Source organism: Pantherophis guttatus, chromosome 2 (assembly GCF_059756535.1).
Source record: "Pantherophis guttatus breed Tessera chromosome 2, ASM5975653v1, whole genome shotgun sequence".
Classification (NCBI taxonomy): Eukaryota; Metazoa; Chordata; class Lepidosauria; order Squamata; family Colubridae; genus Pantherophis; species Pantherophis guttatus.
Window position 1 is genome coordinate 197,975,675 of NC_142064.1, and position 16,987 is coordinate 197,992,661.

General features: G+C 38.2%; 1 protein-coding gene across 1 annotated transcript in view; it reads left to right on the forward strand.

The window, feature by feature from the left end:
• The window catches only part of NDST1 (N-deacetylase and N-sulfotransferase 1), a 103,493-nt gene extending 87,001 nt beyond the window's left edge, over positions 1-16,492 (forward strand). The window contains exons 8-15 of the mRNA XM_034402344.3: positions 103-285; positions 1,198-1,294; positions 2,215-2,338; positions 3,445-3,619; positions 4,001-4,171; positions 9,320-9,429; positions 10,624-10,726; positions 12,101-16,492. Coding sequence (XP_034258235.1) covers positions 103-285; positions 1,198-1,294; positions 2,215-2,338; positions 3,445-3,619; positions 4,001-4,171; positions 9,320-9,429; positions 10,624-10,726; positions 12,101-12,220 — 1,083 coding nt within the window. The 3' untranslated portion in view covers positions 12,221-16,492. The remainder of the gene's footprint in view (positions 1-102; positions 286-1,197; positions 1,295-2,214; positions 2,339-3,444; positions 3,620-4,000; positions 4,172-9,319; positions 9,430-10,623; positions 10,727-12,100) is intronic.
• The last annotated feature ends 495 nt before the right edge of the window (positions 16,493-16,987 follow it).

Below are 16,987 nucleotides of genomic sequence, written 5' to 3' on the forward strand. Positions count from 1 at the left end.
TGTTTAATATTTCACTGCAAAAATTCCCCAAATACTACTGTAACCATTCTAATCTATTGGGTTTCTCCCCCCACACCCTTTCTTCTTCCCTCTCCTGCACAGATCAGTATCTTTATGACCCACCTCTCCAATTATGGAAATGACCGCCTGGGTTTGTACACCTTTAGGCATTTGGTCCGTTTTCTGAACTCCTGGACTAACTTGAAGTTACAGACGTTGCCACCTGTGCAGCTGGCACAGAAGTATTTCCAGATATTCTCTGAAGAAAAAGACCCCCTTTGGCAGGTGTGCATTCACTGCCTCCCTGAGCTTGCATCACAAAAATTTCCATTGTGTTTTATTGTTTTGTCTCTTTCTTGGTTTGAAAATCTGGGCAAGTAGTTGCCTGTTATATAATACTCAATTCAGTTAATTGCGGTCATAGACCAGTAGGATACTTAATACTCTCCAGGAAGAGTGGCAGATGTGAAATAACATTCTGTGAAATGTGTAGTGGCTGGAGACTTGAAACAGTATTCAGGGAGATTTACTTCCTTCTATCCACGTCTGGTCACTTCATTCAGTTGTATATGTGTTTATAAAAAGAGTATTCTGATAATTATAGATCATAATACTGGCCCCATGAAGAAGGGTGAGCCTGGTTTTGAAAAATGTATTTTTTTTTTCCTTTCAAGAGGGTGAAAGTAAAAAAAGAACGGTGCAGACTCAGTGTAGTAGCGAAGTAAAAGATGATATCTTCCTTCTATTATTTATGACTTACGGCCACAATTGAGCCCAAAATTTCTGTTGCTAAGCAAGTTGATTGTTAAGTGAGTTTTGCCCGATTTTATGACCTTTTTTTATCACAGTTATTGAGTGCATTGCTACAGTTGCTAAGTGAATCATGCAGTTGTTAAGCAAATCTGGCTTCTCCCGTTGACTTTGCTTGGTGGAAGCAAAACTGTCATAAATACATACCAGTTGCCAAGCCCCCCAAATTTGATCACATGACATGGGAATGCTACAGCAGTCATAAGTCACATTTTTCGTTGCCATTTTAACTTCAAACAGTCACTAAATGAATGGTTGTAAGTCAAGGACTATCTGTACTTGAAATTGCTGGCTTTTGAGAGACCTCTTCAGTAAGAACAGTTGGGCTATAAAAATCCTGTTCTCATGGATGGGCTGGCTGATTCCCAGCATGTTGTCATGTTTTAGGATCCTTGTGAGGACAAGCGCCACAAGGATATTTGGTCCAAAGAGAAGACCTGCGACCGGTTCCCCAAGCTGCTAATTATTGGTCCTCAGAAGACAGGTATAGTAGTAACTGATGTATGCTATACTGCTGAAATATACTATCCCAATGATTAGATTACAGTATCATTTTAAACCATAATATATGAACTAAACCACAGTTGACTGAGCAAGTACAATCCATTACCCCAAAACTTAACCAATCATATTAAGGCATATTAGAATAAGCGGTTTCTTCAACTTATTGTCAGGGTAGGGAGAATGGCTGTTTCAAGCAATGGTGAGTAAAATTTGAACAGTTATTGAACAGTTATTGTTGGTGCCATTTGTCATCACCCATAAGTGTTCACGGTTCAACATAGGAAACTAATAAATTAAAAAAACAAAAACCTTTTCGCCCAATTTTTTCTTTTTTTTGAGAGAGAGATTTGTTTTTACAACAGCAATGTAATTCCTACTCAGAGTTGGAGAAGCAACTGCCAAAAACATTTAACACAATTGAAATCTGATAATATTTAGGCTAAGTCTGCAAAGCTGACAGAAATAGGAAATATAAGTTAAAGTCCCAGGCTTTACGTCAGAGGGGTTATTTTTTCCCTGCCTGTGAGATGATAGCTGTTTAAAATGCCATGTAGTAGGATAAAATATCATATATGCCGTAATTAACAAATGCGCTGGGTTAATCGTTGGTTTTTTACATTTTTATTGAGGACTGAACATATCAAATCCGCTTATCCCTGGAATAATCTAGACCAGTGTTTCTCAGCCTCAGCAACCTTAAAGCCTGTGTACTTTAACTCCCAGAATTCTCCATCCAATATGCTGGCCAGAGAATGCCAGGAGTTGAAATCCACAGACCCTAACAACGTTGTGGTTGAGAAACAGTGATCGAGAGTGTAAAATTCTGTCAGAACCTTGGTGGAAAAGCGGTTTTTAACTCGTTGTCCCCTTGCCTTATTTCTTCTCTTCTTCCTTGAAAAGGCACCACTGCCCTCTATCTCTTCCTGGGGATGCACCCTGACCTGAGCAGTAACTATCCCAGCTCGGAGACCTTTGAAGAGATCCAATTCTTCAATGGACATAATTATCACAAAGGCATTGACTGGTAGGCCTCATTCTCAAGTTTTGTGCTGGGGTAGGTGGATGAGGAGCTGCCCCTTCCACTTATATTTTGGCTCATAATGACACTGCAAAGGAATGAAGGAACTGCTTTGCAATTTCTCTAATCTATTTTGCTGGAATGTTTTGAAAACCAAACATATCTAGCAAGGAAGGGGCAAACTTCTGTTTGGATTTATATTTGTGGAAGAAATATACATATTTAGCTCTTAAGGTTTAATTAATTAATTTTATTTGCCGCCCGTCTCATTTCGAAATGGCTCTGGGCATCTTACAGCATAAAAACATTAAAATCAGAAGTAAATATTCCTGACACAATAAAATAAAGCAACGGGGTGGCGGGTGGGGTGGGGTGGGGAGAGGAGGTAGGATTGACTCTTAATTGATCAACCACCTCCAGTGGGATATCCCCCGTTGGTACCCCAAGCCATCTGGCAGAACCTAAGGCTCTTATGGCAAGTCAGAAGGGTGGGAGCTGATCTCACCCCCAGGGGTAAGATATTTCAAAGGGCAGGAGCCAGGTAGCATGTTCTACTTTGTCAGCAGACCATCTCTGTAAGCTTAGAACATAGAATTGTTAAACACGTTTTATCTGATTCCCGTACCGGGTTTCTGCAGTGATGCCCTGTAAAGATGTGTTAATCCTACTGGGCTAAAATGTGAATGAGGAAAAAAGGTTTTTTGTTTAATGTCTGTTGTAATGTTTCCCCCTCTTTTCTCAAAATGTACCATTCTGTCTGCTTGGGAAGAACGGTGATCAACAGCTGGTCTGTTTGTCTTGTGTTCAGTAGTTCATGCTGCATTTGCCGTATGCTTAATCTTTTTTCCATAAATGTAATAAATTGCAGTCTGTTAAGTCTTTGATCCAGAAGAATGCTTCATTGGTTGTTCAGGCTTAAATTCTAAAATCAGCTACATTCTAATGAATGTCTTGACTAATACGGTTTGGGGCTGGAAATAAACCTTTGATGTGTCTTAATCCTTGTTCTGTTTAAAGTGGCATAAACAATTGACATTGAGTAAGAACCTGAAAATATTTCTGCATTGCTTCACCCAATCTATTTTTCCATTTCTGCTGCTGATATTTTTAAGGTATATGGAGTTTTTCCCCATTCCTTCCAACACTACTTCTGATTTCTATTTTGAGAAGAGTGCCAATTACTTTGATTCAGAAGTCACACCAAGGCGGGCTGCTGCTCTGCTTTCCAAGGCAAAAATAATCACCATCCTCATCAATCCTGCAGATCGGGCCTACTCTTGGTATCAGGTAAGCTGCTCCATGGCAGTGTTGTCTTCTTGACCTAAAGCACTATTCATTAATGGAAAGGCAATGTAGCTATTAAACGTAATAACAGCAGCTCTTATGTCGTTAGAGAAGCTCTTCCTGCCTGCCCACCAGTCTGCAGGGCTCTCTGAAGCAACAATTTCCCTTTACCATTAGAATTCAGCTTTCTAGATTGTGGTGCCTCAATTTGTCCTAGATTTCAAGTGACCCTAATGTGTTCCCTAATTGCTACTTGTTTCTCTGTTTGTGCCTTCCTCTCTTTCCTCCACTTTCCTGTTTCTTATTTCCTCTCTGCTTCTTTGAATGTTTCTTGTTCCTGTTCAGCAAAGGACTCGCACAATTGTTTTGTTTTTTTCTTGATAGCATCAACGGGCACATGATGATCCAGTTGCCCTGAAGTACACTTTTCATGAGGTGATTACAGCTGGACCTGAGACCTCTCAGAAGCTTCGGACTTTACAGAACCGTTGCCTAGTACCAGGCTGGTATGCTACCCATATTGACCGCTGGTTGAATAATTTCCACACCAATCAGGTAAGCAAGTCACGAATCTTAAGTTTTACCTTCTCAAAAAACAAACCGGAGAGAGGGTTTTATGAAGCGGAATGTTTATATATACAACCATATATCCAATGCTGTTTGTTTCTTGTGGAAAATGCATATGTTTTCTGGAATGTTGGAATTCACTTAATTCGCTCTGCAAAGTCTGTAAAGAGGTTCCCTGAGAATTGGATAAAGCACGTAGTTCCTTCCAATGGTAATAATGTTATCCTGTGAGATTATTTGAGAATAGGGCAGCAAAAAATTCACCATACTTGTATTTTATTTTGAAGTTAAGGGAATGAGAGATGCAGCTGTGTAGTTTGTCAGCTGGCCAATGTCAGGATGGATTAAAAATCCTATTACTCTAACGTTATCTTCATGGTTTTTATAACGTTAAGAAAAAAAATCCATTAATGACATGGTGAACATTTCCAAAAAATCTTGCTTCTGGCCACAGAATGCAGATCTCCTTCGTGGGTGGATACAGTACTTAAAAAGCAGACTGTTATTTCAGCCTGTGACAACTGCAGTCAGTATTGCAATTTAGAGTCAGTATATATGTAGGCCAAGTTTACAGTCATGGATATAGTAAGCAATTTGTCAGAGACAGGTAATATTCTGGTTGGTAGTTCATTCATTCATTCATTCATTTTTCAATTAAATTTACTGTATTTTTTGGAGTATAAGATGTACCTTTCCCCCCCCCTAAAAGGGGGTGAAAATTTAGGTGCAGCTTATACACCGAATGTAGCCCTGCCCACCCACTGGCCCCCACCCCTTGGCCTCTGCCTCACAGCAGTTACCTCCTTGCAAGCAAACAGCAAGAAAAAGCAGCTCCTTTCAGCTTCAGCACAGCCTAATTAGCACAAGTTGATTGGATCGGTCTCCCGACTCTCAGCTGATTTGCTCTCAGGTGTTTTGCCCAGGGCTCTGCTGTTTGCTGCAAAGAGGTAAATTGCTGGAGCAGATTTTTTTTCCTTGTGCTAATCAAGCTATGCTGAAAACAAAAATGAAAGTAAAGCAGGCTGCTGTTTGCTGCAACGAGGCAAAATTGCGCAGAGGCAGAGGCAGATTTCTTTTTCTTCTTTTCCTTACCAAAAAAAGCAGGTACGTCTTATACTCCGGTACATCTTATACATCATATGGTATATGTTGCCCATCTCACCATTGAGCAGCTCTGGGTAGCTTGCAACAGATAAAAACAAGAATATTAAAATATTAAAACAATTAAAATGAACAGAAATTGGGTAAACTCTGGGAACCGGAACATGGGTGGGATGGAGGTGGGATCTTCTTAGTCCATTAGTCCATTAGCCACTTCCAGCATGGAATGCCCCCATCAGGGCCCCAAGCCAGTGTGCAGAACCAGGTTTTGAAGGTCCTTCAAAAAGCCAAGAGGGTAGGGATGGATCTCACCTCCAGAACATCTTTCAAAGATCACGTGTAGAATAAAGCCAAGCAAGTGAGCCCTACAAATATTCTCAGTTAAAAACATATGCCATGATTGCATTTTGAAAGCAATCTGGCATTTTCTCAGTAATATATATTTTTACAGAAGCTAGAGTGAAAGAAGAAGGAAAATACTTTTTAAATGATACAACAAGAGCAAGACGCTGATGGTTGCTTGTGGGGGAGCAGCAGACACACAGTTGTGGAACAACAGAAATCTCACTTTTCACTTCCCACAAAAGGGAAAAAAACCTCAAAATAAATTGCTAGCACCTTTTTGTGCGTGGAACAGTTGCTAAGGGAAAAATAAATGAAGCAGCCTGGCTGTTCACATATTTATTCTGTCATTGCTTCATTTTGCATACAACCATACAGTAGGTGTGATATATATCAATAAAGGAGAATATTTGTAGCTCAGGGTTGAAATGAGGGGTCCTTGGTGCTCTCTGAGCTTGCTTGTTTCTTGCAGACATTTCATTACCCTAACTAGGTAACATCCGTGCTAGTAAGAAGCTGTAGGAGATGACCAGGCTGAGCCCAAGGGAGGGGTCGAATGCGTCATCAGTCATGAGTCTCTTAGTGCCCACAAGAGATCTAAGTTCACCATGAATTTCTTATCTAGTGCCAATTTGCTTTGACCATTAGGAGTTCAGATTTTTGTAGATACCTTAAGCTTATAATAAATCTTTATATTCCTCTGAACTACTTTGATCTCCTGATTTCTCTGGCACCTGACACATTCCTAACAATGGGAAAGCAAATTGGCTACAAACTCTGCAGGTCCCTACATGGTGACAAAACAAAGTGCCTAATTTTAGTGATTTGAGGGTCATTGCAGATGTGATAGAAATAAATTAACTTGGATGTTGAACCCACATTGTGACATGAGAACAGAGCTGGAGTGGTTCAAAAACCCATGTGGAATGGCTTAATAATAAACTAAATGACATACAAAACAGTTCAAATCGGAAAACTAGTGACATAAATAATCTAGCTCAGAAGAGTTGGCTAAAATAAACCTCACTGAATTTAGGATTTTACTGAAAATTATTATTATTATTATTATTTATTAGATTTATATTGCCACCTATTCATCCAATCTTTTGGACAGAAATCAAGAAAGCATGTAAAGTTTCTTTGGGGTCTGAAATCTAATCAATAAGAATGGGATGTCTTGAGTTCTAGACCTGAGGTGGACAATTATACCACCTTTATGACCTCAGGACTTCAATTCCCAGAACCCCTGAGTCGGCATGGGCTCAGGAATTCTGGGAGTTGAAGTCTACAATTCTCAAAAGGACCATAATTGCCCATCCCTGATCTAGACATACAGCTAGTAAATTGCATTTTTACAAACAGTAACTAGTTTCCAATTCATGACCATTTTGAAGATGAAGCCTAAGCCTTTAAATCAGGTGAGTGATAACTACCATGAATACAGTCATCTGATATATTATTTTCTGTTACATTATTTCTATTTTGGGATTCAGCAGGTGGGATCAGCAAATATAAAATTATTTTTATTATTTAGAAATATTTTTTCTAAATATTCTTGATTTATTTTTTGCCAAGACAGGGATCCTTATCCTACCCTTGTGCATTTGGTTTCTAAAATGATAGCTATGCTTTCTGCCAAATTGAGAATCATTTCCTTCATCTTGCCCACCCCTGACAGGGAGCCGTGGTAGTGCAATGCTTAGAAAGTAGTATTGCAGGCTAACTCTGCCCACTGCCAGGAGTTCAGTCCTGACTGGCTCAAGGTTGACTTAACCTTCCATCCTTCTGAGATTAGTAAAATGAGGACTTGGATTATTGGGGGCAATATACTGATGTTGTAAACTGCTCAGAGAGTGCCATAAAGCACATGGAACAGTATATAAATTTAAGTGCTATTGCTATTGCTTTCTTTTAAGCCAGGTATTAATAATAATAATTTAAAAAATCAAAATAATTTAAAAAAACCCTGATGGAGTTGAATCTTGTGATTTGCCAATCAGTATGTTACTCAATTTCAGTGAGAATTTTGATGCAGTTTTAGTACAATGTTCTAACTAGCTGTGTCTCAATTTATTTCTTTGTCCAGCCAGCATTTAACTAACTTGCTAATCATAATCTCATGGGGACTTTGTCTTAATATTGTAGACATAGTGTATTTGATTTCAGCAAAGCATTTAGCAGTCTGCTAAGAAGATTAACATTAAGTCTGTCTTAGTACACAAATATTACTTATGTTGATTGGAGGCTGTAACTAATAATTGGGTCTGGTGGAAAACCTTTTATTTTAACACTGAAAAGGATGTGCTTGTCATCAACAATAACAAATAGTTTTAATTTAAGTAGCTTGCTAGCACCATCAATTGTGAGCTTAATGATGGAAGTGCTCCATCTTATCATTTGAGATGTTTATGTTAAAATATTTATATTGTGGGAAATGATATAGTATAATCTAGTATGATCTAGATTAAAAAATTTTAAGAAGCTTCCTGGTTTGTTTCCATCAGGATAAATCCGGAAGGTTCTTGAAGGTCCCTTCCCCATAATCCCTGTTCACCCTGTTTATTTTTTTCCCTCCATCTCTTTTTGGCTGTTATCTCTGGAAGGATGGAGTGTATGTATACCTACTTCTTTTATTTCTAAATGAATAGTTTGCATATGCTGGTGGGCATTACTTATTTTTTTTCAAATGCAGTACCATTAATAAATTAATCTTAATCTATTACTGATTACTTTTTTTATTCTGGTGTACACTTTTTGAGTGTGGCTTCTGACAGGTGTGTGTGTGAGACATATGAGACATATATAAATATGAGAAAGCTGGTGTGGTGTAGAGATTAAGAAATTGGATTGGCCTTTAGGAAACCAAGCTCAAGTCCACTCTCAACCAAGGAAGTTCACTGGGTGATTTTGGATCAGTCACTTTCTATCAGCCCAATCTATTTCACAGGATTGCTGTGTGGTAAACTGGGAAGAGAGATAACCAATTTGAACTCCAGGATGGAAGGCAGGAGATAAATTGAATAAATAAATGCATCCTTTTATTTGACAGAGGGAAGTGTGTAGGATTGGCTTTGGCCGAAACTTAAGTTTATAAGGTTGAAGAAGGTAGAAATTGTGCAATATTTTTATTTGCATTTGCAATTTTTATTCATCTTTGGTTGGGGGAACATCTTATATCATTCTCCTTTTGGTAAATATAATAAATTGAATGAATTTTAAGCCACATAGAACAGGTGATATGATTCTTCATCGTAGGTTTAAGTTAGGAAATTTTAATGTAAGAAAATAACTTTGATTTAGTTAACACATTTTAGTGGAGGTTGAAAAATAGATGGGTAGATCGTTGAGGGAGTATACGTGTGTCCATTATGGTACTATAAGTTTAAAAATACTTATTCACTAAGTTAAAGCAGTGTATATGGTATGTATATACACTTCTGTATATACATAGTGTATAGCTTTCTTATGCTATTTGTCTCTCCTGTGCTTTTGAGTTAGGATATAATAGAAATGAAATACAAATTCTACAAAAACAGGAGAAGTGGATTTATTTATTATTTTGATTTGCTCTATTACTACCTCTAAGGAGTGAAACTGTCTCTGTTCCTGATGCAATATATTGCACTTAGGAAGGTGTATGTTTAGTATAAGAGAGGAACCTAACATATATATGTATTTAAAAATGTCTTTCAGATTCTTGTTCTGGATGGCAAGCGACTACGCACAGAACCAGCCAAAGTAATGGAAACAGTCCAGAAATTTCTTGGAGTGACAAACACCATAGATTATCATAAAACTCTAGCGTGAGTTCATCATATCTGCTTTTGTTGAATATAATCTTTGAATATATTTTCAGCATTGGATCCTACTTGCTTGCATCCCTCACATTGTGTGCATTTCCCCACCTGTCAATTGAAGAACTGATTGGAGGACTATAGAATTGGCTTCCTTTCATTTTGTAGACATCAAGACTGCTCTGAAGCTTTGAAATCCTTCATCACAAAGGATCATTGTAGTGGTTAGGAATAAGACTGTGTTCTACTCTGGTTTCAGTAGCAATAAAATGCAGAATACTAAATACTGTTTTCTGTAACAAATGCATAAACATTACATTGAACATATCTTGTGGTGACTGATTGTCCATAAGAGAACACTCTGCATTTTCTTTCAAGTAAATATTATGTACATACAGTAAGTATGTAATAGGAAAATAATATTTTCTATCTTCATTCTGAGAAATGAGTTTCAGGAATCAATTTCCCTGTTTACCTTCTTGCAAACACTTTCACAAGGAGTTTCTTTTCTGGTAGAGTTTAAAACATGTGAATCTGAATTCCTGCAGAGAAACAAATTATGGAGACAGGAGGAGGGAAGGGAGGGGAGGGGAGAGGATAACCATGCTCACTTCTCCATGCCTCGTTACTTTTTTGGGAAGGTCTACAAGCATTTGCACAAATAAAACAAGATATCAGTCTACTTCAGTGTGCATTAGTGTGGAGTGTGTCCTTTGAAATCCGCAGAAATTATCATTCTCTTATTCAGAGCTGTGGAACAATTTATAATCAATAGGTATTCATTCCTTCAGAGCATTCATATTTGTAAAGAATTCTGGCTAGTGCAATTCCTAGTGCATGACTTAAGAACAATTTTTAGTGTGTGTGTGTGTATGAGTGTTATCTAAATTTAGGACAAGAAGCCATTTATACCTAACTACAGGACCACCACACAATGCAGTTTAAAACCTTGGAATGAATAGATTAGCAGAGATATGTGAAAGGATAGAAGTTTATTCTTTCTCTTCCACTGCTATTGAGTTTTGTAGCAGAATAATAGTGCGATATGGTCATATCCATATGTTTGATAAAACGGATCTCATTTTGATCAGGAAAGTTGGTTTCCATATTTAATTATATGTAATTACTGCATGTATAAAATAAGTAATTCGAGTTACAAAATGGGGATCATTTGGATATCATCTTCTTTGTAATTTGTGATAGGTTTGATCTCAAAAAAGGATTCTGGTGCCAACTATTAGAGGGAGGGAAGACCAAGTGCTTGGGTAAAAGCAAAGGAAGAAAATACCCAGAGATGGATTTAGATGTAAGTATGTAAAATGAGGGCATTTTTCATCTGCTGTTCTTAGAAGATACTGGCACAGTTGTGTGCTGGGTAGCCAGCCGATCTGATTTTGTAAGGACAGAAACCCCACTAACCTTTGCTCTGTACTCAATGAAAGCTGCTTCCTCTCCATGGTGAGATTTTATGCCACTGCCTGAAGGCTATGAATTTATGAAGCACATGCACCCCAGTCACTTAGATTTGTCCCCACAATCATTGTTCACAAACTGTTGCAAGATAAGATGTGGGCCTACTTAGGCATTTCTCGTGAATCTTTCCCAGTTGAACACTTAGACTGTACATATTAGCCTTGCTGGGATAGTTCTTGTAGCCTTACCCTGCTGAAAGGTAAGATCTCTGCATAGCTGATGCTGTTTCTATGATGCTTATAATAAATAGACCCTAAATTTGAAGTCTTGTAGATATATGGGGAGGAAGAGTATGGGTGGTTAAATCAACATAACATGTTGCCTTTGAGCTTTTCTTATATTACCTACCAAAACCTGATTCCCCCATCCCCTATAGAATAATGCTTTAGAATTATCTTACGTTTTTGCAGTTTTAGGATTATAGCTATTTTCTATTGAAAGACAAAGAATCCTCCATAATTTATGAGTTAAATCCAAATGGAAAACATCTATTTTGATTGGGTGTTTGCCCTGATTCTGCTTGAACTTTTACTTACTTATTTACTTATAGGACTTTGATGGCTGCTTATCTCATATGGTGACTCTAGACAGTTTACAACCACTGATAAAACATGGTTAAAAACAAACTACTCCCAGGCACCACACCAATTTTCCTTGCAGCCCAACCCCCATCCTATGCTTGGGGGAAGAGCCAGGTTTTTATATCCCGCTGTAAGTGTAATAGGATAGGGATCTATCAGATCTCAGGTGGGAGACTGTTCCAAAGGGTTGGAGCGGCCACCAAGAGGTCCCATCAGATGGCAACATTTAAGGCAGGGGGCCTGGAGAACAGCCACCCTATATAAACTAGTAAGATGTGCAGATACCCACAGGTATTTACTCATACTCGTCATATAGCGTTTCTTCAGTCTTCCATTTCAGAGCCACCAACATTTTTTGTGAATTATAGTGCAACTACTGATTTCAGAGAAAAAGATATGATAGCATTAATATATTGTGTTCTGCAGCTTTCAGAGAGGTGAAGTTACCATTGGTGCACGCGGTCGTGGCTCTGTAAGGATAGCCCTGGTTGGCAGCTAGTGGAGGAGATGTCTCCTGTGGCTTCATGCATTCCAGGGTTCTCTGTCCCTCTAAGTTTAACACCATCTTATATTTAATCATAACATGTAATTATGTTTCTTTGTTCTTTTCTTTCTTCCCCATGCAGTCCAGAGCATTCTTGAGAGATTATTATAGGGACCACAACATAGAGTTATCCAAGCTACTGTATAAAATTGGCCAGACACTGCCAACTTGGCTGCGGGAAGAACTCCAGAACACTAGATAGCCACTTCTTATCTCTTGTATTAAGCAATAGTAGAATGGATCCATGGGGAGGATCTCAAACCTCTACTCCAAGCCAACGGGACGTGATAAGATGTGAGATATTCAACAGAGAAGAAGCATTTTGAGCAATATCCATTCAAGATGTTTGAGGAAAAGTGGGAAACCGCCAACATGGTTAAACCTGGAAGCTTGGAAGAAAGCAACCATCTGAAGAACTACTGGAATTGATGTACAAGCAGTGCCTCAGGGCCAAGCCAGGACTATTACATCTGTTTCTGCCAGATTGCTCAAGACACCAGCTTTACTGAAAGTATTAAGGTGTGCCTCCTTGGCTATAATGCCAGGTTTTGGTGAAGAAGATTCATAAAGATCTGAGTTTTCCTCACACATTATTTCCAATATCTGGAATAGTATTACAACAAAATGACTCCTTCTCTTTGGATAGATGACACGAGAGGATCAAGAATTCACCAGGGATCAGGAATAATAGACCTGCACATGTATGAGTTTGCAAAAGAACATCACTGGTAATATGAACATGGAGCCAGAGGGAGGCCATGCTCCAAGCATGGACCTAATTATGCAATTTGGGCTCAGACTGAGATAGGACTGAGATAGTATTCTGGAGCAGAGATCTTAATTAAAGCAAATGCTCTGTTTTTATATGGAAGACTTTGGAGGACTTTGGTATTGGCAATATTTAGATTATCCCAGATGGATTTTTTTTCCTGTCTTCTTATTTAGAAATATATTGGGAAAGGAATGGAATGACCAAGCGTGAGCAACATAGTCATCTGACAATGTTGGCAAGAGAATTTGCTCCAAAGAGATATTTTAATTTGTGTCCTTCTTATAGCCCTGTCTCTGGTTTCAACATACAATTATGTGAGATGTGGTTTAAGATTCAATAATTGAATCCAGTATTTTTTTTTTTAATTTCTGGTGCACATATCCTGCCTGTTTGAAAGAGGATGACATTCTAGCATCATGTATAAACTTTGCTCTAATGGTCATCCTAAATACAACATAAGAGAATTGATCTTCATGAGTACCGAACAAACAGTATTTTAGTAGTTTTCAGTTTTGATCATTTTGGAGTGGGATAGGGGATACATATTAGAGTTGGTATTCCCAAGTATTAGGTTCTTATTTTCCCACCCTTTTGCTATTATAGAGGATAGAGAAAAATGACCCATGGGTTTGGTTGATTTGTCATCATAATGTCTGTTTCTGTTAGGATCATTTTAGGATAAGCCAGTGGCTGTCCATTTTTCAATTATTTCCTCCTGTCCAATGTGTCTTATTGAGCTGTGACTGAGACTTTCCGATAACCCACTTATTCTAGTTTACTAAGTTCCCTTGTGTGTATATGTGTATGTATGGAATTTATAAATATGCTGCTAATAGTATTGTGTATTCATGCATGCACACACACATATACACACTTGCCCATTGCTGTCTGTGTTTGGAGCTACATTAACAAGGTAAATAGAACCCATTCTTCCCCATTTGGCTTATTCTGTCCTGTCCTGCTACATATTGGATGTGTCATAGGAAAGGCATGTTAAACTTGCAGTCCAGAGGGGGCTGGGAAAACAGAGGTCACGACAAGAGTCAAAGACTTTTGAAAAGCCTTTTTAATTCCTCAGTGGAGGAATTAAAGGCACTGGAGTATGGACTGGTCTGACTACTGTTTGATCCAAAGTTGGAGAGTTGTTATGATATTTTTTTTAAAAAAAAATTGTTAGTATTGCTAATGGAAACATTTACTATAAATTCAACAGTAGGTTATCAAAAAGATTTCCAAGCTTTTTCAATTTGGAAGTAGATGTCCGTCTCCCCCCCCCCCCAAGAATATCTTCCTGTTTTGCTTAAAGGTTTCTAACTATTGGAAGTGATTTGCTAGACCAGTCTTCTTGTTCTGCTTTTCATTGAAGCTGTAATCCTACTAGCACCAGTTCTATGAATGAACATTTGGACAAAAGGCAAGAAGCAAAAAAGGTTTCTTCTTAACTTAGATCATGACTGCCCATAATTGCTGCCAAAAGTTTATAGGCCTCTTCTGGGTCAGAGAAGAGGACAAACATCATTCTCACACCAGTGTCGGCAATTCTTCAATTACTGTCTGAATTCAATTCCAGTTCTGCTAAAGTCCATCACAATCTAGTTATAGCTTCAACACATCTGTTTTCATTCATCCTGTGTGTGAGCACCATCTAGTGAAATTCCATAGACTTGTAGGGTAAAATAAGAGTAAAAGCTGCAGAGAACTTTAGGCCACGGAATGTATAACCATTTAGTGCAGCAATCTAAACTGAAACATGCCCAGTAGCTGACTGCCTCGCCTCACCTCTACTTGAAGATAACCAGTAAAATAATTTATTCCACTGAAATTCAAATTCCCCTGAATATTAGGAGGAGGTGTTTTCCCCCTCTGATAATCACAATCTGCCTTTCTGTATCTTAATCCATTCTTTTGCATCCTGCAGTCTTGCACTGTAGATAATACGTCTCTGCGTGATATGCTTTCAGATATAGGAAGACTGGGATCAAATCTCCCTAAATCTTAATATTATAAATTCTTTCAATCCCTCTTTATAATTCTTACCATTGTTCTTCTCTGAGTTGATTACTCTTTTTCACCTTCATTATGTTTGTTGTCCCCATTTGTTTAGGCAGCTATGCCAGTAATGAATGTACATTTGAGACAGAAGCCTGCGTAAGACCAAATGTGGGAAGATGCCATTGTCTTGTGAACTCTTTTAATACAGTATTTTATATGCAGCCTTCTGTATGAACAGATTTGAAAGCAAAGTGTGTTGAAGAGTTCCAAGCTTCTCAGTACCCCTAATTAGTTGGACATTTCTCTTTTAAGGTAGAATGAATATGGCTGGGGTGGGCAGGAGGCAGAGTTGCATCTATTGGCAAATTTAGCTTGCCCTTTTGTTGCAAATCATCCAGAGGTCTTGGCTGGCTGGGAGAATTCTGGGGGTTGAAGCCCACGCATCTTAAACACCGCCACGTTTGAAAAACATGGATGTCGAAGGAGGCTATTGGCAGAAAAGATGTAGTGGCAGACTTGGAATGACAAGTTCTTAGCATTTGACATCTGCAGCCTTATGAAATAAGACACGAAGTCAGACAGACTGTCCCTTCCAAGCCATTATAAAATAGAATCAAGAAAAAAGTGACCACTGAAGTATGGTAATGGAAAGACTGTATTGGTCCATTTGGGATATGGGTCATTCATCCGAAATGGTAAGCTTGTTTTGAGAAATTTTGTCTTGGAGCACACAAAAGGCCCTCCAGTTACTGGGTTGATTTTACTACGGCTTCAGATTCCTGAGTAGACTTCAATGCAGAAACTAACAACAAAACTCTGAAATTATAATCTGCAAAACAATATATTTTCCTTTGCTCTTTGTGGATAGAATCAACTTCACAATTTAAGAACAAGGGATTTACACCCCCCCCCCACTTTTCACTCCTGTTGTTGAGTGCAATTTCTCTGTGCATCTTTTGTGCACTAGGATACCTGAATCAAACTACCAAGTTAAGCATTTGAATGTGAAAATACAGTCTTGTTTATCTGTATGAGGGCCCTCAGGAAGTTGTTTTAAGGCAGTCCACAGAAGCAATGGTAGCTGCTACCTAAAGGATCATTCTCATTGTGAATATTACGATTATCCCTGTCTTAAATAACAAAACGATATACAAAGTTTAAAGTTTGGATTCTCAAGATAGCAGTCTGCATGGCGTAGAATGCTGCCAAAAGCGAGACATGCAAAAAAGAATTAAAACGTAGGATGTGTGTAATGAAAGTATTAATTTGTACTGCTCCCAAATGCTGGTGTTATTTAATGTGCACTAGAGAGAGGAGAAAACATTTGCCTTTTCACTTAGTAAGTTGGTCAGCAAAAGATGGAAAACGCCACTCTCTCTGGGTAACAGAGGACTTAACTAAAATCTGAATTTGAAGAAGGACACTTTTATTTTTTTGTTTGAGGGTTTTTTTGTTTTTGTTTTTGTTAAAAGGAAGAACTCTGGGAATTCCTTTTGTCATGTTTGCATGAGATTCTGTATGTTTTCCCATTGGGAAGGGTAGGGATTATTTTGTCATGGTGGGAGGGAGGAAAGGGGAGGGAATATTTTTAAAAGTCTTTCTCCCGTATTTTTAATCTGTACTTGAACTCATTTTGGGTTCAGAAAACTGTGTCACTAATGTAATGTCCTGGTGAACTAACTGCTAATAAAATGGGGTTGTCTGTTTTTAGTTAATTTTGTGGCCTATTTTTGTATATCTGTAGATTTTCTCTGATTCTTTAATATGGATATTGAAATTGATCTTTATTTTTTAAAAAAGTCCACTAGGGTTGAAATAGAACTAACAAGCTGAAGCTCCCAAACTTCATGTAGTCCCTTGCCAGAATCTTGGGACAATGCCAACGCTGTTCCAGAAGTTGTTACTCAGTTATATTTTTACAATTTAGATTTTTGTACCAATTTAATTTTCCTTCCAGCACCTGTCTCAAGATCAGCAAATGTGACTCTGAGCAACCTCCTTCCCCAAAAGATGGCTTAGTTACACAATGAGACATTTCTGTCAGCCTTCTCTGACCACAAGCAACAGTTTGATAGATGCTCATGTTTGGGACTGGACAGACAGCCCCCCTCCCCCGTATTAAATTCATCTGTACACTATTTAAGGCCCAAAAGATGGTATTCTAACATTTTACCATGGCTGTAGTTAATCTTTTAAATATGTACG